General features: G+C 33.5%; 1 protein-coding gene across 1 annotated transcript; it reads left to right on the top strand.

The window, feature by feature from the left end:
* Positions 1-2,150: 2,150 nt before the first annotated feature.
* Positions 2,151-12,277, top strand: LOC127833556 (synaptogenesis protein syg-2-like). The gene is made up of 9 exons (XM_052358862.1): positions 2,151-2,401; positions 2,676-2,993; positions 8,011-8,337; positions 8,721-9,014; positions 9,805-10,101; positions 10,228-10,506; positions 11,020-11,337; positions 11,567-11,866; positions 12,029-12,277. Exons 1-9 carry the CDS (start codon positions 2,350-2,352, stop codon positions 12,058-12,060), a joined length of 2,217 nt encoding a protein of 738 aa, XP_052214822.1. The 5' UTR covers positions 2,151-2,349; the 3' UTR covers positions 12,061-12,277.
* Positions 12,278-25,598: the final 13,321 nt, after the last annotated feature.

Below are 25,598 nucleotides of genomic sequence, written 5' to 3'. Positions count from 1 at the left end.
AGTGGTATGGTGGCGTAGAACGGCCATATGAAAATTGTTAACTGTTTGATAAAATAATGATTTTCAATTAAAAGTCTCATGGAAAATCAAAGCATAGTATATGCATTGAATTCAAATAAGCGAAGTAAACCTTCTCATTAAAAACAATGTTGAAAATAAATGTTCGTTTGTTGATTATTATCAATTGAAATCGGAAACAAACAGTTTAACTTTTGTAATGCCTTTTCATTTATACTTTTGTGAACGTTTATTGCCGAGTATAACAAGCTTATTCTTCGAAATGGTGCGTGGTAAAATGATTGCGCACTCGCTTTGTTTATTAGAATTTGTATAAACATCAGGACAGGCATATTTTTTTATATCTTTTTGTCTTTTTCAAGTTACTCAGAATTAATCATGTTTTTATTAATAATTGATTACTATTCCAATTATTACAGTTTTGTTTGAACACGTTTCTTATAATAACCATATATGGTACATACATACATAAAAATTGACTTGTTGTTATACGAAAACCCAACAAAAAGGAAATATGGATTTAAACTGGAACCACGTTTTCCTTTCAACCTTCGGCCTGCTTGACCAGGACATAACTCGAAATCTATCAGAGGTATGGCAAGCGGTAAGACGCATAATCCCAAGAAAATAGGTTCTTACTGAGAACCTAGGTTCTCGTTCTGAGTTTTTACAAGAACTTATGATCCCAAATAAAATATTTTGTTCTCATGAAAACTAATGATATCCGAGAGAACGACGCGAAAAGCTGTCGAGAACCTAGGTTAAGTTAAGTTACTTAAGTTCTAGATTTGAAAACCTAGGTTTTCATGAAAATGTGTGTTTTAATAAATATTCGTTAAATGTCTGACTGAAAACCGGGATTCTGAAATGATAACTTAGGTTCTCATGAGAACCTAAGTTCTATGTGTCTATGTGCGTCGTCTTATGGCAAGCGGTGCGACGCATAATACAAAAAAACTAGGTTATTACTGAGAACCTAGGTTCTCATGAGAACTATGGTTCCCAAATGAAAACCACGAATTGAATATTAAAGATGAGAACTAAAGTTATCGTCATGAGGACTATGGTTTTCACAGATTATTTAACGTCCGTCGAAACCTTGGTTTTCAATTAAGAACCTAGGCTATCGCCGTTTGATGCACATTTTATGATAACTGATGAAAACCAATGATATTTGATAAAAGCTTGGGTTCTGGAAGCCATGTACAATCTTCAAGCGAGAACCTAGGTAATCATTATGAGAACCTAGGGTCTCAGTAAAAACCTCGTTTCTTGGGACTTGCGTTGAACCGCTTGCCATACAGAGGTACCCACATAAAACGTCATAGGTACATGTTCTCTAGATCTCCCTAAAAGACACAAAGTTTTACCCATGAAACGTAGAGCATTTCTATAAGCTTTCGGTTTTTGATGCAATAAGGCTAAAAATAGGTTGAAAAAAGTATCGAGTGATTAATTAAAAAAATATATATGTAATAAACCATAATGTAAATTGTTCAATCAACACTGGCTTCGCTTCGTGTTTGAACACATTGATTATATTTTTTGTACTCCGCTAAAATGTTACATTGGAAAGTTGACATAATCTTTTGATAATTACAATGAAATAAATACAATAGAGGCCGCAGTGGTGTAGTGGATATAGTGTCCGCCTAGCGATTGGGAGGTCGAGGGTTCGATCCCCACTGTGGGAGCGTTCTTTAGATTTCCCCCATTGACACCAAGTACTGGTTCTTGTTTCAGGAAACGGACTCGAGAGCGTTTCAAAAAAGCCGTAAAACTCAACGTAATTTTAGTCAGTTCCGTCAGATTTTCAACGGAAAAGACAATGTTAAATTAGTATATGGTCACAGATTGTTAAGAGATTACATAATATCTATTTTAATATATACTTAAGATATATGCTTCGAGTTTATATTAACACAAATAATCGAGCGTGACAAGGCGATACATTATTAACGTAATCAATGCGTTAAACTTGTGCTTGCCTTCTATTCTAATTAAAGAGAAACAATTCATTAACACTCAATGCTCACACAGTACAACGTATATGCTGATATGAGTGTTTTGAGGTGTTTGGAAGGGAAAAGACGAGTCCATATTATCTACGAAAATAGATAAGCTGTTATACTGAAGTAAAGAGAAGCAATGGTTTTGGTATGACGTGTAATGAATGGTATAGTGTTACAAAACATCAAATAGTTGTATTAATTGTTCGGGAGGTAAAGTCATAGCCGAATCATTAAATGACATTTAAAGTCGTACAAACTGTATTTATAATTTTCTCTGTTCGCTCCACCATATCCTGTATCAACAAAGGTGTGACTTAAAATGTGTATATTTCTGAAAATCTTTTGGATAGTGAATTTACTGTACATAACAGGTAACATGTAACATTTAGCCTTTGTAATCAATTTCTTTTATTTTCTCTTATTTTTCTTATTTATCCTAGTCTTTGTCAATATAATACTCTATTAAAACCATAATATTGTTAATCTTTATGGGAGACAGGGAAGTACTAAGGGAGGGAGGGAGTGAGGGTGGGAGGGAGGGGGTATGGAGGGAGAGAGGGAGAGAGGGAGGGGGATATAATTAAATTTATTAAATTATTTTTATTATCATTATTATTATCATTATGATTGCCTTTTGCATCTCAGGTTTGAGATCCTGTAACATATCTCTCACATCCAATGGAAGTCTCTTTGAGCTAGGAACAACAAACGTAACCCTGTCGTGTCGAGTGTGCAGCATTTCATATGGAATCACATTCTATCACAACACCGAATTTGTGGCAAGTTATGGCCTACGTCTTGTAGTAAGTAATACTACATTGTACAGCGCAAATGTACACACGAATGACAAAGGGTCAGGCGAAATGAACTTAATTATATTAAAGTTCGGAACTTCATTTTCTGGGAACTACACCTGTTCAAACGGCGGTTCATATCATTCCTCAATCGCTCTATCTCACAAAGGTAAGAGTTTTTTTAATTCATTTTAAGCATATATTGTATATAAACTATTTCATTTGCAAACAATGGTTCTAACAGAGTATACATGCCTTATAATGTTTTGTTTGACCTTGGTTTGTTTAATTTCTATCATAGACAACAGTATGTGTTTTGTTATACATAATCAATGTTGTTATACAATTTAAAAAAAGAAATAATAGTAAAATGAATATATGAAATGATAAGCTAACATAAAGTGAAATGTATATAAGTGGAAAGCTTAATAAACATTTATTTTGATTCCATTTTTGTTCAAAAATATTCAATGTATCATTACTGAGGGCTTTTTCTTTCACAATCTGAGGCTTTAGTTTCAGGCTATGCATAAGCAATTAAAATTTGTTTTCTGTATTTCATGTCAAAGATGAAATATTTCATTAATATAAGGATATCATTCACTATATTATTACTTCCTATTGATTTTAGTGTGTTAGTTACAAAACTAACATTTAAGAAGGATAGATTTTATTGCGCATAAATGAAGCTAATCATCTATCTGAATGTCATATTTACCGTAATATTTTGAAATAGTTTGGCATGTTTTAAATATGCGATTAAATATAATTGCTTCACTGATGTACGTGTGTAAACTAAAAAAGATCTAGTTTTAAACATGAGTTGGAACAGGGTTATAACAATGACTTAATAAATGCTTGCCTAATGTTTTTTATTAATTGCATATCCTTCATTCCTATAGGTTCGTGAATGTGTATTAATTCGTGAATTTTTATATGACGTAATTTTTAAGCCGTCCGTGCACTGCACGTGTCCGAATTCGAGACAATTACAACCCGAATATATTTCACTGTCAACAAAATCCAAAAAATGAGGACAAAGAAGGTAAGTAGTTGTGCTTTCACCATTATAATTAAACACACAATGTACACAAACACCAAATAAATGAAAAACAATCACCTTTTAAGTAAAATATTTCCAATATGTACGTTTTCGAATAATCCGGGTTCCTGTGCTCGCATTTGTCAATGTCATTTTACTGTACATTATCGACTCAGATCGGCGTTGTCATATTATAGAGGCCCATAAAGGGGTTTATGGTATCCCCACGAAAATCAATTAAAGTCTTATTAACGCCACGCGGATTTTTTAACGTTGTATTCCAAACCTCAGAGATACCATGGCGGGTATAGAGCATACGACCCCGATATTCTGCTTAAAACAGTAGATGATGTTAAGATGAAAAAACTATCTGTTCGTGAGTGGCACTTCAATATTCCATCCCCTATCAAACATTAAGAGATAGGATTAGCGGACGTGTAGATCCCAACAAGTTTCTGAAGGAGACAATTTTTACACATGACGAAGAGTTAGGCCTTGTTGAGCATGCTGAAAATTACGCAAGGCTTGGCTATGTGTTAAGCAATACAGCCATGCAGAAGTCAAACAGGGCAAATACTCAACCCCAGAGGTTGTTGAGCAGTTCTTCAACAATCTAGAGGCGGCTGTGGCGGAATACGGGTTACAATAGAGGCCGGACTGCATTTTTAATCTCGTTGAAACCGGAATCTCCCCAGAGCATCGTCCCCCTAATATAATCGCTCCTGTGCATGAAAAGGCACAGGCAGTAACATCACCACGCTAAGCGACAACAACGCTAATCGCATGCGCCAGTGCGTCTGGAAATCACCTGCCGCCATATTTAATATTTAAAGGTTGATAATAATACGATTAACAAACGAATATGAAAATATTTTACGAACAATATCACCAACATTAGTTCAATTCTCACTTCATAAAACTTTTTAAATACTTAATATAACAGTATACATTCAGTTAGCCCAATTAGTCAATTAATAAAGACATTTAATACATGAGAATATGCTTTCATTAATTAAGTGTTACAAGCAGTAAATATGATCAGATTTAATCATTTCAATTAAAACATAAATTATGATAAATATCTTCAAATGTTGATGTCTTAAGTTTTATAACTGCAGGGAAGAGAACCAATGAAAATCTGGCGAAAGACCTTACGCCAGGTGCGAAAGTCACAATGTCTGAAACAGGGTGGTCAACGACCTCGACATTCAAGGACTACCTTGAAAATCATTTCTTGACAAATATCAATAGGGGTGATGGCAGTCAACCCGTGATCTTATTACTCGACGGACACACAACGCACACGTCAACGGAGATGATGAAATGGGCCCGCTAGAGAAACATTCATCTGTTCTGCTTGCCAGCGCATACTTCTCATATCCTTCAACCGTTTGACGTAGGTGTGTTTGGTCCATTCAAGCGATTCTACTACTGCGAATGTGCTTCGTACTTAAAGGCCAACCCCGGGGAAGTGGTAACGAAGTATGAAGTTGCTGGAATGGCTTGCAGCGCTTACCTGAAGGCACTTAGCCCTTGGAACATCGTGTCAGCCTTCAGGAAGGCCGGTGTGTACCCACTAAACAAGAATGCGGTGCCTTCAGAAAAGCTCGTACCATGCGAGTCATTCCGAGACTCGACACCTCTTCAGAAGTTACAAGCAGTACGGGCTGGCAAGCAGGCATTTGAAGAGTATCTCAGGGCAAAAACAGAGTCACCAACCCCTACCACGTGCAGATGCCAAAAGAAGATGTCGGCGAAACCAAAACCTGGCGGGAAATTGATTACAAGTAATGCATACATTGAAGAGGTGGAGATGTACGACGCCAAGAAAAATGCCAATGCCGTCACATCTCAAAGCCAGATGATGTGTAAAAGCCCGATGCCGTCAACAAGTGGCATACAAAAGTTGCACGCAAACATTGTTAGAGTAGACTCTGATACCAAATCGGACACGGACACGGACGATTCCGAAAACTGTTGCGTATGTGGACAATTTAGTCCAACAAATCTGGACACGAGGCGGCACATAAAAATCGTTAATTGGGGGCAGTGCGACGAGTGTGGGCATTGGGTCCACCTTTCCTTCTGCCATACAAAATCGGTGCTGCGAAGAGGAGACAGTTTACTTTGCCCACACTGTTGTTAAAATTAAAATTAGTTTTGCACCGTTTATGTTAGGCATTCGTTAATAATTGTTAAATCGTTCAATGCTGACCATTAATGATTCATTACATTCGCTTGAATGTATCATTTGAATGCGTTCAATGTTCATACTTAATACGTTATTTGTTAAATAAATTCATTATGTATAGAGGATAAAGTAATTGCAAGATAGAGAAATGAAAGACTCTGCGTTTGTCTCAGCAATTTCCCCAAACAGAGCCTCACAGTAGAGCGCGTGCGTTCGACCAATCGAATTCACGAACCTATAGGAAAACGTCTAGCAGATATTGACTTCCAGCTGTCAACTTCAACATGTAAGTTTTTTGATGTTACGCATGTTTGTTGACGATTTTTTTCATTTTTTTATGAAACATGGATATTTTCCTTTTTAAATCTCACATTTTTTTTAATAATGCAGACGTTCATTGTGCGCATGCGCGAGTTTGAATGCGTAGGTGGCCGAACCAACAGGCGAAGTGGCTATTATCTTTTACCCATAATTTGACATAATATGCAGCACAAAAAACATACGTGACTTGAATGCCAACCACAATTCTACTCTTTTGTTGTAATCGTGTTTGTAAATTTAATTTACCAAACTGAACACTTAATTCACACTAAAGATACTGCTTTTACACCGAAATTCCTTAATATCAAGCCACACACGGGATAGAGTTGAAAGTAATTTTCTGTAGAGATATTGATTCATCACAGTATAATTATGATCTCGCAGACTTTGGTTTATTCAGAACATACCTGCTTCAGGAAAGTGTTGCTTTAAGTATGGCTTGACATGTTCGCCTTTGACTTCGTCTGTGTCTCATAATATAAACCCTACCGAATCATGTTAATTTCATGAATAGTTATGAACGAATTCGTGATATTTTATATGAATACGATAACAAATGTGGAAATTATTCTGCTAGGAGAAAAAATGCAAACAGGCATTTCAAAAATCTTGTAAACAGTAGTAGCATTGAAGAATCGTTTTATACTTCAGTACGTGATAGGCAAGTGGCTTACCTAGTCGAAGCATTGCGGAAGAGTCGCACGAATTCCATTGCAAAATGGGCTTACCTTTTAATGACAAGAATGCATGTATAAATCAGTAATAAGTTTTCCTATCAGTTTGGTATGTAACACAGTTATACTTAAGTCATATAGAAATTATTTACATCTGCTGAAACAACTTTCAAACAAAAAAGTACTATTAAGAATATTACTTACAATAATATTTACATACTTTTACACATCTTAGCAATGAATTTAATTGAAATATAGTTTAATTATTTTGACACAAACACACATTCAAAATTTTGGACTGGAACGTCACTGCTCATTGAATGTGATTGTATATTATACACGTAAGTTTATATAAAACATATGAAGTTTATTTGCAAAATATAGAGTTCGGGACCTTACCCATAGTTTGCGCAAATTACGCTTGTGCTTGTCTTCCTGGAAGTAGTTTCCAGCGTAAATGTTCTTCTTTAATGTTATATAACAAATTGTGTACTATAATTATGTCATTTAATAATAACGACTCTATTGAATATTGTAATGTTATTGGTTAGTAAACCACTTTAAATTCAATTAAAACGCTCAACGTATTGTTTAACTCGCTCAACGTATTGTTTTACTTATTTTACATATATATTATATGTGAATCGATGTAAAGCATGATGATTGAATTATAGTTTATGTATTTGATCCTTTGCAGAGAAAATAAGATTTAAATTACTAAACGAAAATAGATCTCAAAGAAATGTATTAATATTTTCAACTACACTGACAATATACCGAAACAACGGCTTTCCCTTGGAAGTTACATCTTTTCACGCATGCATTTACTTCTCTTAACATGTATGTACATGCAGTATATTAAACAAACATTGGTTTATCTAGACTGCTTGGTAAAATGAAGCACAATTATAAGTTATAATAATTTAACTTCGCGTGATTATTTGTTTTTTTCATTCAGTTTCAGTTGGAAGTGTTAGCTTGACTCCGGCATTGACAGTCATTTCCGTATTGCCCAACGTGGCTCTCAGCTACATCCAATGTGTATCATCAGAAGGCCGTCCAGCACCCAGTATCACGTGGTACTTGGACAACAAAACTCCTTCAGACTACAGTGATGATGTGGACCTTACTGGATATAGCAGCAGTTCAACAGTGGCTGATGTGACAACAAGTATTCTTACAATGACGCCTTCCACAAACTATCATGATGCAAGGATATACTGTAATGTCTCTAACGGATATGGACAAATCATGTCCAACAGGACTCTGAGAATCAATTTGTTGAGTATGTGGTTTGTACATTTGCAGACAAGTAATTGATGTCTTTAGTATTATATTTCTTCACGTAAGTTATCCTTTTCTCGTTCATAAACTAGCTTTGGCATAATTAATGTATTAACACCGACTGTACAAATGAACGTGGTATGCTTTCTTGTATCCAAATAATGTAGTTTGCAAATACTATCAGTACATGTCATGGATGACATGTTGTTATCAAGTGAAGGTCAACCACATAAAGTATGTACGTGCAACGCATATCACATATATTTCATTTAATTATCTTTAATGGGCCTTGAATTAAAATAACAAAGTTTAAATTAATTCGAATTTCACGACATTATGTATCTCAAATAGTAAGACCATGTGTGTATTCATGTATTATTATAGGCTATCCAACTAAGCCGTCAATAAGGTTCAACACGGTATTAGCACCATCAAGTATATCTGTGATAAAAAACAGTACTATGACGCTAGAATGTTCGTCGTCCGGCAATCCGGAGCCGAGCTTTTCGTGGACCTTATTTAACGGCTCTATAATAAGCAGCTCGGTCATAACATTTACAGTTGCAACTAATAACAACAAAGAACAAATATTATGCAGTGCCGCCAGTGTTTTGTATCCAACAAATCGACTAAGGATAGCAACTGGACATACAACAGTGTTAACTATGAATATTTTAAGTAAGTATTTGCAGATAAGATGTACCATTTACGGTGATTATAACCTAATATATTCATTACAGTAAAATGTGTAATGATCGCATCGTGATTGTATTAATATTAATAATCCATGTATAATGTTTCATTTTATTATAATCTAGTAGAAGATTGTTGCAATTATATAAGAAATACTGTTGCACTGTAACGTTCTGAAAAAACGTCATTTAATCGTTAATTCTTCGCAATCAAAGTATATGTATATGTTGTTTTGCAATATTTTAAGATAACTATTCAAACCAAAAAGAATTGCATTTGCTTTGTTGCCATAGGAACATATCCGAAAGTAAATGATTATTGAACTATAAAGATTGGTTGTTACATAAATTAAAATAATTCTCATTACATATTATTATTGCATGAAAATATGATTCTTTGGGAAGTGTATGTTGATCGAAGGGATTATATATATAAAGTAGGATTTAAAAAAAAACTAGTTTAATAGAAGAGCTTACCAAAAAAGGCTGTTACGCAAAAAAACTGGGAAAAAAGCGAAGAACACTTTAAACTCTTCGAATGTTTCATCGAGGTATTATATAATTAGCATTCCTTAATGCGTATATAATCAATGGAAGTGGAATTTCAAAACAATACTGAATATTGCTTGGATATTAAGGTGTGATTGTTTAATGTCAGGAAGAGGAATATGCTGTATGGTTATTTTTCTTGTGTATGTCATTTGCAGTTTATGTTCACCGTTTACTCTTCCACCACATAATGCCACTACATTTGGTTTTTTATCCCGTATACGTAGATGCTCCTGAGACGCCGCAATTCACTTTTCAAACTTGTGCAACGTATTCTCAAACGAATCATCTAAAGGTGATCCCAGGCCATTCCGTCTCTGGAAGTTGCACTTCGAAGAGTGAACCGAGCTCCACGTTTTTATGGACACCGGCCAATAGTGGAATTGGTGATGGTTTCTTTATCAACAACGTCAGTAGAGAACACAGTGACACTTACACTTGCATTGCCAATAATAAAATGAACACAACATTTAGTGGGATTATCAATGGAACAAATAAGTCTAGTTTTTATCTAGACGTCTTAGGTAACTTGCTTTTTGTATAGTGTTCAATTGATTTGCATTTAAAAAAAAATCCCAATTCAGTAATAAATGCTCGTTTTTGTTTATTTGGCAAATGCTACAAACTATTGACAACACTCTGTTTTTCAGCACCAGCATATGCTCTGTTCATTGGTAACTATTCGGTCTTAGTGAACACAACGCTATCAGTCACTTGCCCCTTCAAGCCTGGAAACCCAGCGGAAACGAGATTATCGTGGTTCCGCGGAAATACTTCAGCAATTGGATCTCAGCAAAATCTTTCTCTGTCTAATGTACAACTCTCAGGCGAAGGATATTATAAATGCAGAGTAAACAACACTATGGACCCTACGGGATGTGCTACTAAAGAGGCGTACGAGGAAACAATATTTTACATGGATGTGCAATGTAAGTAAAAGTAAGTATTACGTAAGATTATCACATAGAAATGATGCATATAATACCAGTGTATTAAGTGCGAAAGACAATAGTACACATAATAGTTGATTATGTATTTGTTTATATTTTAGATCCTGCTAAGATAAGTAGATTTTATGTCGACGGGTCACATTTCGTGTCTAGTGTAACTATCAACGAAAGTCAGACTGTAACGCTACTATGTGAAGCTGACAGCGACCCATTGGCAAAACTAGAAATCATTAATATTACAAAAAATAATGAGCGCTTTGGTGGAAGCTCAAAATAACACAATATCCGCTCGCGTGGTGAATGCGCGATGTGAATTTGATATGGGAGTCTACCAATGTAAAGGAAAGAACATCCATAATGCAGTTCAGCAGATTCGCGAAATAGAGATCAGAATAATATGTAAGTTAAGTTTTTATATGCTATTTATCGTTCATATTTCAAAACGTACGATATAAATTAGCTGCATCATTATTGTTATTTAAATACAATCAGGTTCACCAAAATCTTCACCATTTGCTCCACCGATAACCACGGTATATAGAAGAAGAAATTCATCAGCTATTTTATCGTTCACTATTGTGGCCTATCCTCCCCCAAATGACGCTTCAGCATATGTTTGGAGTAAGCAAGTAGATGGTGAATGGGCAACACTGCACAATTTTGACAGATTTCAAACGAATATATCATACGACCGTCTTCAGACAAACCTTTTCATATCGCACTTACAAATCGACGATTTTACAAACTATTCGGTTCGTGTAAACAATCACTTCGTATCTACAGAGCAAATATTTGTAATTCGAGCAAATGGTACGTTTGATTTACCATTGCTTTGCTTCATGATACGCAAAAATAAATAGATAACATTATTCTATGATACATTGAATATACGATCAAGCAATGATAATGTTTTTGCAAACCAGTTTTAAGAAACACAGTTATAAACATAAATGGGATCTCTCTGAATGATGCTATTGACAAACATGCCATGGAGAGGATGTATGCAACCTTATCAGAGTAATTACCTTGCATTTTATAGAGCAGCCCTCTATGCCGCAACAACTTCTTGTCGTCGACGCCATGGTGACTGAATGTTCCGTCACAGTTCAATGGACACCTGGATTCAATGGGGGTGAAGACCAATGGTTCATGATCGGTTTCAAAAAGGCAGCAGATGAAACCTTGACTTACATAAACATATCTGCAACAGTTACCCAACTTAGCATTGGTGAATTAGTTGCGGGCACCAAGTATGAAGTTAAAATGCATGCAGAGAATGTTATTGGAAAATCTGATGAAACCACTGTATTAAGTGTGACAACAAAGTCTGTTATTTCATGTATGTTTTAAAGCTTTGCATTTGATAGTTTGCTCTGCTTAAAATATTATTAAATTACATATTTTAAATTGTTGCGATAAACACCTGGACGACAATTACACGCATTTGCATATTCAAGATGATATCGTGTCAGTAAGCTTCATATTCAACTGGTATTTTCAGCAGGGACATCGTACTCACAGCCAGAAATGTAATGATTCTTACTTCAAATTAGAATAATCAACCCCATAATTACACGGTACAATTGTCATGAGGTGCAAGCACATATTCAAAACATAATATTTATTTTAACGGTTACAAATGTTGGAATACTGCCAATTGCTTAGGAAAATCATATTGGACATTACCAACAGGTTCACTCAAGGATGGGCAAAAAGGTTACTAAACATATTACACTATATGAGCTTAGACACATAAGAATACAAGTATTGTATCGAATGCGTTCAAATAAATTAATTATATCGCTGTATGTAATATTTAGACATTAAAAAGCACTTTTTAAAATAAAGCTTTTACATTGAATTAAAAATATCACGTGGATCTGCCATATTTATGGTTATATGGACATTCCTGGGTCCGCAATTAATTTCTAATTTAGGCCAATATTTATTATTGTATTTTTGTTTACGAGAAACTGTATTGGAAAAGATTTATCAGGGGAGATACATGTTTTAATATTAACTCGCTTTGCTTATTCATTTAATTAGAACAACGATCTTCTTCAACCGTCGGGGCTGCAGCGGGAGGTGCTGTAGGCGGAACGCTCCTTGCAGTCATCTTGGTGATGCTCTGGAAATATAGAAAAGCGTTTAAACGTATGTATATACTGGAATTACCGTTGATGTTATGGTATAAATAATTAGCATTGTAAAATTTATATAGTTGTTAAACAGTAAGTAACTTGGCTCAATAAGGTTTAAAATACTTAGTGAAAACTTCATTTTACATCTCCCGACGTAATATTTGGTTTGATATTCCTAAGTACTGGTACCATGCTTTGATCACAATATGGACACAGTGTGGACAAAATGAATGGTATAACTTATCTTACGGCCATCAATACATTGTCGTAATTTAAATATGTTTTAGAACCGTTGCTTTGAAAAATCTATGGGACAATTATGTAACAATAACTTAAAGTTTAACCAATACATTGGGCGGTGATTCACCGTTAGGCCAACATTTTAAACTTTTGTTTTACGCGAGTCACTATCCAATTTTTAGGAAATTGCATATGCAAGGAACAATTGTGAATTGTATTAATTATTTCAAAGGCGACTTGGTATATATTACAAAGAACATCTACTAGATATGACTTTCGAAAGTAATTTGATTTATTTAAAGAAATAGAAGCGTTCAAATATGTTAAAATTAAGTCATTTTTTATTTAACGTACCTTTTTTATGGGCAGCTTTTTAGCGTTCACTGCTAAAACAATATTATTTTTATAAAAAGTGAAAAAGGCCATCTTTACAAATTGTATGATTTTTTGTCGAACTGTGTTAAAAATGGATTGTATTATAATGATTCTTTTTCTCCCAACACAATTTTAAGCTAAAATACATGTTGTACAAATCAAAAAATGGTTGGCTTTAACATTAATTTTAAAGTCATTTTAATAGAAATTAATCGCGGAATCGGGAAAGTCCCAATAACCATACAATTAGCAGATCCGTTTGATATTTTTTATATATAATGTAAATCTTTTTACGTTTTAGAGTAAGTTGTTCATTTGTTTAAATGTATTATTGTTGAAATTTTACATACAGTGTAATTGATGTATTTAACGCATATATCAAACCAATTGTTTATGTATGTGGCTCAGCTCCTATTGTGTAATTGTTTCAATATACATTTTGTTTGACATGTTCAGGTAACCCTGGCGAAGGTGCTCATTACGACGACCTGTTCAATAGACAGTATGTTACCATTTTTATTTGTTATGATGAACATTCCATATTGCAATATTCGTTTCCAACTCATTGACATTGTACGTTAGCATTGTTCTGAGTAGTTAAGTTGTTTATTATTCTGCATGAGGAATGCAAAAAAATATAAATCAGGACATGTCTTGCTCCAGAGCCAATGTCCCTGCTGCCAATACCAGTTCCGAATATGAAACCTACAAAGTTGGTAAGATCTTCGTGATAATGTGTTTTGTGGGTGATGCGTGGACCAATATATGGATCATGTCGTAGAACAGCATTATCGCGCTATTTATATAAAATTTAACTAATTAATTTCATTGCAATGGCATCTAATGCCACTTAAGTTGTTATCCCCATACAATGCTAGTTTTCCACAATTCAATTATTTAATTTGAATAGTATATATATACTTAATTAATTTGGTTATTCTTTACCCGCTAACATTGACACATATCGGCCACTGTATACTATGTTCTGGTAAAAATCAAGATTTAAATATCGCTGACAGGAGATTGTAAGTTCATTGTGCAAGACTGGAGACTTGGACTCTGTCAGCATCGACCTTTTTATTTATGCCATGAAAATACAGGCCTCATGCAATACTTGTTGCATTATATGAACGCGCAATACATAAAATGAGGAAAATTGTGAACACATATTTTCAGTTTAAGAGTGTTGGTTATAATAATATATTAACAACAGTTCATATATACCATTTAATTTAAACAGTTGTGTACCTTTAAATGACCAAACTATCGTGTTTATTTAATATAAGATACTAGTTTCTATTGCCTAGTAAACACAGGATAAAACATGCAAAACAATATCAATAATAACAAATGCTCATTTTTGTTGGGTTTCCAACCACTTGAAGGCTACAAAAACACTTCGAAATGTATGCAACCCATTGTTTCATTTCAGAATCACAGCACACAAACCAGTACGAGACATTGGCTGAAACTTCTTTCCACGAATATTCGGTGTTATCACCTGGCGGAAAACAGGATTATAGTGTAAGGAACCGTGTAACTGAAACTGATCGTGCTATCGTGAATCAGGAAAACGCCTATGTTAATTTGTCATTTTCAGAAACATAAATATCGTTTCATTTTGGACTAGGGGTTATTACGTCAATATTTTTTATAGCGCACATTAAAGTATTCACACATTGAACGTTGTTTGATTATAATTTGTAATGATAGTTAATTGTAAGTATGTGTTGAATGTGTATTGTTTTAATACAAGCAATATTTGAATTTTAATTGTTTAATATTTTTTTATTCATATTGAAACATATCGAGATAAATTTTATTGACTATAAGCATACATGTATTTAATTTTCCGATAAGAATGCAGCTTTTAAATTCAACTAATCAACGCTTGTTATTATCAAACCGTTTTTCGTTGATGAAATAACCACTTTATTCTTACAAATATGAACATAGAAAATATCTAATAGTTAAATAATAAGTTTATGATTGTAAGTTAAATATCTAATGAAACAAGTGAATATAACAGTAACAGATAATACACTATTTAATTGCCTATAGTAAACATATGTATGACGAAAAGCCGTTAAATAATAAAAGCGTTTACCAATTAAAGGGATACAACTCAAATATACTTTTACACTAATGGTATTGATATCGTTATGTTATTATTTTCGTAAAAACTATATGAATATACACGAACGACATGTAATACATGATTAACCGTATTTCAAAGATATTACTAAATCTATGGTGGTTATTTGAATTAATCAAACACATTTTGAATCATATCTTAAACTTAAGATCGTTCGTATCACATTATTAATGTACATGTGTTTGTTACACGTGTTATTTAGAGATACTGTAATGCGTTTTTAGTATGTGCATGTTTTGCATATAAAACTATTGTTTTATCGATCATGGAAATTGTATGTTTTACGAGGGAGTTTACCACTTATTAAAATGAGTAGTTTCTATCCATTCACTATGTACAGACACAAAAAGTAAAACAAAATCAAACGTTCAACATGCAGCTAGTGTTTAGAAACTATTCAAGCACCAGTGACAATTTGACGAGGAAAACATATGAATCATGTCAAATAAAAATACTATTCCAAATGTATTGTGTTCATTTAATGTGCAGTATTTGTTTTGCATGTTTGTGTATGTAATTGTTGAAGCAATGTTTAATGACTGAATGTTCGATCATCTTTTTAACTATTTGTCTTTATGAACACGAAATATGTCAACGCCAGTATTCTACTCGATCAAGTCGTCCTGAACATGTCATGGGCAATCACTTAAACCTTTGATTGAATAATATAAGACAAAAACACCATTAGTTCGATCATTTAGTCGGAGTAAGTATTAGAGTTTGGCTCTCATATTCTAGCTATTGTAGTGTGTTATTTTGATGGTTTTATGTTTCTAAAATGTAACTTTGTATCATCATAATAAATAAATAAATGTAACGTTTGTCATATTATAAAAATAATGAATTATAAGAAAATTTAAAAAATGTCACAGCTGTATCATCATATCAGTATCAATTCTGGGCTTGGTGTGAGATGTGGGATCACTTTGAATGGTGACAAACACAGCTTTAGTTATGTTTATATGACACTTCGTTATTTGCCTATAATAAAGACCATTCCTTGTTTTGCTTATCCATGTTATGTTTCACGTTCATTATGCTTCCTTCTGGAAAACTAAATATATTGTATCTGTCCATTAGTTAGTACGCCTTCACAATGTCCGTTCAATATCTAATGAACTATTGTGTTTTGTTTTGGGGTTTCAAAGTGTTTATTCTATCCAATGACAGTTGGGGCAGTTACATAAAAACAATCAATATTCCATTTAAGTATTGTGAGTGCGCATTATAACTATACATTTAGTACGCATTACTTATTAAAAACCAACATTTTCTATGGATGCCTACCTTCAATCCTCGTTGAAATATTTTAATCAGCTTTAATCGTATTTTTGCGTTGCTCTTGGTGCATATTTAGTGCAATATAATCGACACTCCTTTATATATGAATTATGAATGATATTGACCAATAAACAATCAAACATTCGGATGACACAATTTAATAAAAATATTAGAATTCAGATCAAATGAACGGAACTATTATAAGTTCAGTATATATGTGTCCGATGTCGGTCGTCAGCACAGTCATTAAGAATAACCAATACGATTATTTAGCACCAGTCTGCGTAACAGATAAGGCAAATTATTCATATTTATGTGAATTTGAAGTTTACAAATATACAAGGAAGCTTTAAAAGAGGTTCAACTCCTGAAGAACTTTTATTTCATTGTAGACGTAATGTACCGCGTTTTCCATTTTTGCACCAAAAAGCGGGTATTCTCATTAAAGGGATATTATGTCAAAATTTATTTGACCAGCTACCGTTAACAAACGTTTATAGCAAATATATAGTTATGCAATTAAGTAAATGTGTAATAAATTGTCAGGAATGAACATAACAAAAATAAGAAAATATGTAGCATATGAAGGGAAATAAAAACTAAAACACAACAAAAGTTCATGACGGAACAACATCATATTTGATACATTCCGTGAACTAAAGTAGCAAGTTTCTACTAATATTACAACATCAATATTTAAGATGTTACTAGGGTCACCATTATCTCGTTGCTATTGGACAATCTTCTTCATAACTTTAATTAAGGCGTATCTATCATATTATGCCTAATATGCATTAAAAACACTGCAAAATTACCATGTTATTCATTAGAAAGCATTAGTGTTTTCCACTGGTTGAGCGCTAGCCGAACCTCGCACTTACCACAGAATTAATAACAAACCGAACGCGAGTTTAAAACAATTTTAATAAAATGCTTCTATTTAGACAGGAAATGAAAACGCTAATGTCAAAATCTGACACGCAAATTGAATATTAAAAACATAATTTTAGTATTTAAACTATTAAATTAGCAATATTACTACATAATGTTTGCTGTCGAACAAACTTAGTGTAACAAAGATATTGCACGTTTGTCATCTACATAAATAAAAGCTCTTTTATAACAAACTTTTGATTATTTAAAATATCTCCAACACCGAACGCACATATACATATTTAAAGATTATACTAATAAATGGAAGACAAATCTACAAGAACATCCCAGTTAGATAGTAGCTGGTTGTCACAAAAGCAAATGAGGCTGTTTACACTTAGGAAAGTCCAATAGGTAATCATCATCATCATCATCATCATCATCATCATCATCATCATCATCATCATCATCATCATCATCATCATCATCATCATCATCATCATCATCATCATCATCATCATCATCATCATCCTCATCATCCTCATCATCATCATCATCCTCATCATCCTCATCATCCTCATCATCCTCATCATCCTCCTCCTCCTCCTCATCATCATCATCATAATCTCATCATCTCATCAGCATCATCATCAGCATCATAATCTGCATCATCATCAGCATCGTCATCAACTACAACTTCAACATCACGATATCAAAGTGTCTGTTCAACAATTGTAATAATCTCGAACATGTTTTTTTAACGAACTGGGTACGCCGAGTTGAAAGAACACAGTTTCACACATATTTGACTTAAACTGTGACTTCTACAGTGATGAACATTTTTTTTAATTTGACAAAGTTCTTTTACCCCACATGACCCAGTTTCAAAGCCGGATGATATATGAATAGAACAAATGTTTTGACCATGTTTCCTAAACATTAAACTATACATGTGACTACTAAAGAGTTCATACATTTTCATTTTTGACATATAAAGAAACCTGCCTAGCCCCATGGCGGCCATTTTTATTCAACAATCCGGAACCATTTTCAAACTAAACTGGTATACCATTAGAATCATTTTCTGACACATGTTCCAGAATATGGGACTATAAATATGACTTCACTAGTGCTAAGAAGCTTTTTCTTTTAGATGACCTTGTGATATTTTTGTTCAGCACTTACACTGTTTTGAATTGGCCAAGTTATCATCGTCAAAGTGACAAATATTTTGACCAAAAATAATAAAGATTGGACACTACATGGGCCTCTAGAGTGTTCACAAGGTAGATGTTACGAAAACTTTGAAGTTTTGGGGATTCGCAAACTATGCAGATCTCTCATGCTTGTGCAGTAAACCGTTTATAATAACGTGAAGACGCTATTGTGCAATATATCGATAGATCAATCACTGGATTTTCACAAATGCTGCACCTTAAAATAATCCATATACACCAGAGGAACATTGTTATGGAATCGAACTATTGCAAGAAAAGGCACCTTTAATAGAATTTGATTTAGTCGACGTTCTGTTTTTGATAAGTGGTGATCTACATGTGAGGACGAGTGATTTCGAATACATTATTGAAGAAGATAACACGTACTAAATTTATAACGGCAATGGTTACAGAATAAGGTCGTTTTTTGTATGCCTAATTGCCATAGAGACAATGAACATTGCCCCATTCAATAATAGAGAAATATTGCATCACAAGTGTACACATTTTGCATGATTAATATAGCGATATAACTGGAAATGTATCATGAAACCTATAGTAGCATTAGTATTCTAGGCGTCTGTTTCATGCGAGAACCGATTTTGACGTCGATCATTTTGTTACCTCAGATCACATCCATATTGTTTGCAATTTGACATTTAAGTTGGTCGCGAGAGTCGACGAAGTGCAGCCAATACGAATACGTCAACTAATTTGACAAGTACAAGTGGCCATCATCTCCAAACGAGAATTGGTTTAACATTTTCCAAACAGTAGTCAACACATTCCTGAGGTTGCTTCATTAAAAACGATGTAAATTATAATAAGTTCCTGTTATTGTCTCAAAGCGCTGATATATGCATGAAACTTTTATGTCCTCCGCTAAAAGGTTCATATTAAAATCGCCAACTCGAGAAACCAGAATGGTGAGTTAATGATTGTCATAAAAAACACAAATAAAGACGGTGTCGTCTGACCAATTATTATGCGAGCGAAAAATGTATTAGAGTACAAATACCTTAACATAAATCAAAACTTGCAAAATGCCTATCACTGCGAATGTCATAGCGTAATGCTTATATGGTAAAATTAACAAACGCAAAAGCATTTTGGCAAGGCATTAAACAGGCTCAAAGATGTTTCTTATGAAATATATGCAGACGACTGTCGAGATTATTTTAAAATTGTGTTTTCAGACTTCTCGCCGGAGACGGGAAATGGAAAGCGATTTTTTGCAGAATATTTAGTGCAAATGAAATTTAAACTATGTGAAATGAGTGCAATTGGCAACGTCGGTACATGCGTGGAAATGTATCAACACATCACGCTTCGTTTTCCTTTCGAATGTTCCGACGGCATAATAACTGATATTCTCTAAACAATTAGCGAAACGGACACGAATTATTATATACCTTTATCCGTTTCGAACGGTGTAGGTAGCACATGTATGAAAAAAGAAATAAATGGCATTCTAACTCTTTGGTCTGATGAATAAGCATTAATTTATGAATCACAGTCAAGATTCCGACCTAGCTATACAATATAATAGTAAATACGACACTCTTCTTTACCGTATCGGAATAGTGCAGAAATATATATCTCGGTGAAATGCATTGACCTTATAATGTTTATCTTTTTCTTATTAACAAATACAGGTATTCGAGGTAGCATGCACCAACAGTGCAAGTTCATGTCTAGCCATAACGCTCATGTGCATAACAAATAAATAACCGCTCAAATGGCGTCTTATCAGTTACATAGTAATTTGAATACTGGCGTTTTTGTAGAAAAAACACATGCTTTTAAAAACTTAAAAACAAATAATTAAAGAAAGTAACAGAATGTCTGTATTAATATACAGTCGTGATATTTGGATCAGTTGATGTTAAACATACACACTGCTAGTAATTTTTAGTTTTCAAATCTCTATTAACAAAGCAGGATATATATTTGTCGTCCTCTGACTCGTATTGTCTTGTTTCAATTGAAAACCTCTATAGGTAGATAAAACAAACTTGCAGCAGATAGCTGCAGACGTTAATGGATCGTCAGAGTTCGAAGATATGTGCATAGTGGTATTATTTGCTTCGTTGTCGGTAGGTATATTCATTTAATTATCTTATGAATTATTCAGTTGTATCTTAACATATTATTATGTATTAGGAGATCTACAATACATTCATGCTTTATTATATTGCATATATAAAATGTATCTTTGTAAAGCACTCCAATAGCCATAAAAGCGTTGTTATGATTTGCCTTTCATCATCCATGTTTACACAGATTGAAGTAAATTATTTCAAAGTCATGAAATGATCTTTATATAATGTCATTTACCCGTTTAGTGTTCGAAGCCGCACGGACATCTTGCTTAAAATAAATTATGGCATGGTAGATTAATTTTTAAAATAAAGCTTAACGTTTTGATTATAATGTGTGGTAACATTCAAAGCTCTACACCGAACAAGCTCAAACTGCGCGTGCAATAAATGCCTAATGCAAATAAAGCTTTGTTTTTAATTATATATTATTATTGATTCAATTTGTATAATTAAAATAGACTATATTGCACTACCAATACACACACGTGTGAATATATTATTTTAATATCAAGTTTATTAAACATTTGATTTTATAAATGACCAGACACACTATATGCAAGCAAATGCAATTTTGTACACATATATTTTTTTCAGAAAAAATGGCAAACGAAGTGTATTGATATGAAAAGACCGAAGTCCAATTCTTCCATTATAATATAACAGTTGGCATCTGACCAATGTTTGTATGTTTTTTTTTATGTAATGTTACACTTTAACAATATCATTTTAATATCAAACATCTACACCCATGCCAAAACGCATTTTCCATGGTCGAGTATGTAACAAGCACTTTATAGTATACCTGCAAGTTTTCAATTTGATAATTTCACCTTTGCGAGGAAAATAAATAACTTTGTTTTATTTTCAGTTTTCGACAATTCTAAATTAACGTAGAATTTGTCTTCTCTCCTCACTGCGCAATCATTATCTGTCGCTTCAGATTCACGGTTAAGAACACTAATCTCCTCTGTGCTGTCGCTTGATATGACCGAATACTGATGAAACGAAGTTTTAGCCAGTGTCTAGTACTGGTTTATGTTATGGGATTCTGAAATAACATATTTCTTAAGTTCATCGCATACAGATCCGATAGTCCTAGAGTGGTTTAAAAAAACTCGCTTTGCGTTAATTGTTCAAGGCGCTAACTCCATTTCATCGATCGTTATATGTTATGTGGCCTAGGATGTTAATTGTTGCTCTGTATGTCAAATCGATTAAGCTTTGTTTAGTAGGACCAGAATAATTTATCTCGTAGGAATATATATATATATATATATATATAAAGTTTAACGAATTCCTATTGATTAATTTTTCATTTAATATTATATATCAAGAATTTAATACATTATTAAAATTTCATCAACATTAAAAAGACTGTTCAATCACAGCATATATATTTTCAAAACGTAAATTACATCTATAAACTTATTCACAAAAATACAAACATACCGACTCTGTACTCAGCATATTCGGAGCTGGTATTGAAAAACAGAGACGTTTGTCCTGGAGCAAACAGTAGCATGATTCTTATTATTGCTTACAATCAATTGTTCAATTTTGGAAAATAATTGACAGCAAGCGAAGTATGCATTCAATACTAGAGCAAAATAAAAACAAATACTACATACTGTCCTTTGAATAAATCATCGTAATGAGCACCAGCGTCAGGATTTCCTGAAAGCGAATGAAAGTGTACACTTAATTCGACGGACACACAGTGCTTACATCATATTTAAGAAAACTTTAGCGCATCTATCACTACGGAAAATATTTAATTAAAAGGATGATTCGACGCTCCAAAAAGTAGTCTATCAAAAAGTATATTAGTATTATCTGATGCATTTATGTGGGCGATTCATTAGTAAAATACTTCAATCGCAGCATTTGACTGGTCCACACTTGGATCACAGCATTGTTCCAGTGCGCAATAGGATGGAATATACGATTGAGAGATCAAATACAGAGTAACCCAAATAGGTATGTAATAGTTTATTGAAGAATTTTGCTTACTAATAACCCGATATATTCGCTTTGATTGTTCAATTCTATTATTCTACACAATAATATCAAATTTTAATCCAGAATATACATACGTTTAAACTTGTTCCTATATTTCCTAAGAACCACTAAGACGACTATCACAAGAACTCCGCCTACAGCACCTCCCACTGCAGCCCCGACAGATGGACTGGCTTCGTTATCTTATTAAATACATACATATTATAAATCATTATCATGCGTGAATTTGGTATTGTTGTGCTGTAGCCTGGTGATCAATCAAATCACTTGGCATATTTTCTGTTTTGATAAATAGACCGTTTCAAAATAGTGTCGGTATTTCAATATCGGTAGCTAATACACTCAAATTGAGAAAAAGAAAAAAACAACACTCAAATTGAAACACAAAGAAACAAAACATACCTATTGAGTGCAATTATTTTGACACTGTCAAATCACTTCATTCAATTTTATAATGTTTTTCATCATTTAACATATTTTATAAATTATCTATATTATTTGTGGCAATTAAGCACCTCCGAGCATCTGTAAAAATGTTTAATACAGATAACAATTCAATGTTATAAGACGTGAATTATTGATTTATAATCTGTCAGATATAAAGTGTTTTATGGACACGATATATTCAAAATAGGACGAACTAATGTCAATTAATAATTTAATTCTTAGTAGCTTCATATTTGACAATACTGAACACAAATCTTTTATGTTCATAAATATGTTTCCGATTATAGCCTACACCCATGATATGTACTTCATTTCATAATAATACACATTGAATTATACATACCAGATTTAGCTCCAGTTGCGAATGTTATCACATCGGTTTCCCCTGATGTTCCTATCGAATTTGCTGCATACATTTTGAAGTTATAGGAGGTCCCAGAAACCAATCCGTCAAAAGATATTCGATTGATAAGTTCAGATACGTTTTTGTAAAGCCAAGACTCGCTCGTTTCCTGTTTATATCTTATAACGAACCATTGGTATTCGCCTCCATTAAATCCTGGTATCAATTCGACGGTCACTGAACTGTCTGTTACCGACTCTTCAAGAATTCGGAAAAGTTTTGGCATCGCGGGCTCTTCTGTTAAATATAGTCATTAATACATAATATATTAATTATACAATAGATTGTAAATATCAAATGTGATAAATTACTGTGTACATGTTTGTTCAGCATTAAGCAATGTTATAATCGTACATATTTACAGGTCTTACAATAACGGAATCGTCGTTTTTACCTTTTGCTTGTATAACAAATGTCTGTTCTACAGAGCCAATTCCATTGTCCACGTTTACCGAATAGGTTGCAAACGCGTCTACTTTTACTTGCAATATTGAAAGGTTTGTTTGCAGTCTGTCTTTGGAAATTTGAATGTTAATACTGCTTGAATCAGCGAGTATTAACCATTCATCATTTACATGCTTCCGCCAAACAAATGCTGATGAAGAGCTGGGGGGGGGGGTGGGAGAGAATACGCTACAATGGTATACGTGAGAATTACACTACTGTTAATTTTCGTCCAAATATCCGTTTTTGTGGGCATAAATGGTGAGGATCTCGGAGCACCTTGTTATTGCGAAATGTAAGATATGTTTACTTACAATGCATGTATCAACACAAGACAAATTATTGTTAACAGAAAACAAACTATTGGTGTTTTATTGTATTAATTTACATTGGATCTTTATCTCACTTTCGCTCACATACTGAACGTAAATGGAGAAGATCTCGGTGCACTTTCATATACAGAACGTTTTAATTATTACTCATAACGTTAATTGAACATGTTAGCAACATAAGACCGTTATTTAGAAACAGAAAAAAATACATGCAGTAAACTCACATTTGATCTTGATCTCGATTTCTCGCACCTGCTGAATTTTATTGTGCGTGTTGTTTACCCTGCATTGGTAGATACCCATGTCATATTCGCATCGTGCATGAGGAATAGATGCGGATATTGTGTTGTAATAATTTCCTCTTAGTAAATCATTTTCACCGCGAGTTTTATTTATAAGTTGAATAGAAGCAAAAGGGTCACCTTCAGCATCGCAGTGTTATATAACAGTTAAATTCTCATTTACCGTAATATTTGACGAACTACCAAATCCGTCGGCATAAAATCGTATTATCGAGGCGGCGTCTACAAAGCAATTTGAGCATGGAAAATATTTATAAATATATGTAGTTATGCTCACATGTGTGTTTTGTATGTATTTCAACGCATACTGTGATTTATTTATATGTATGTTAACGACGATGAGCTTGACATGCTTAAGTAAAAAATAAACTATTCTATATGGACATATATTTAACATTTTGAGCAATAAACTGTAAACAATGCTAAAAGTCTTGAAATGGCGTTTAATTACATAAACATACGTAATAACAACTCACTTACATTGTAAATCAACATAAAACATTGTTTCATCGTATGTCGGCAGTACGCAACATCCTGTAGGTGTGATTGTGTTGTTAACTCTGCATTTATAAACGCCCTCATCAGTGGTCAGCATGTTTGGAATCACAAGTATTTGCTCTCGTCCAACCACGCGAGATGTATACACTTGTATCCATGTAAAACTTGTCTCAAGTGGATTCCCAGATGTGTATGGGCATGCGGAAGACGTCTGGTTTCTCAAAAGGTTTTATTTTCAATAT

This window comes from Dreissena polymorpha, chromosome 6 (assembly GCF_020536995.1).
Source record: "Dreissena polymorpha isolate Duluth1 chromosome 6, UMN_Dpol_1.0, whole genome shotgun sequence".
Classification (NCBI taxonomy): domain Eukaryota; kingdom Metazoa; phylum Mollusca; class Bivalvia; order Myida; family Dreissenidae; genus Dreissena; species Dreissena polymorpha.
The sequence above is the reverse complement of the archived record's forward strand: the minus strand, read 5'-3'. Positions and strand labels throughout refer to the sequence as shown.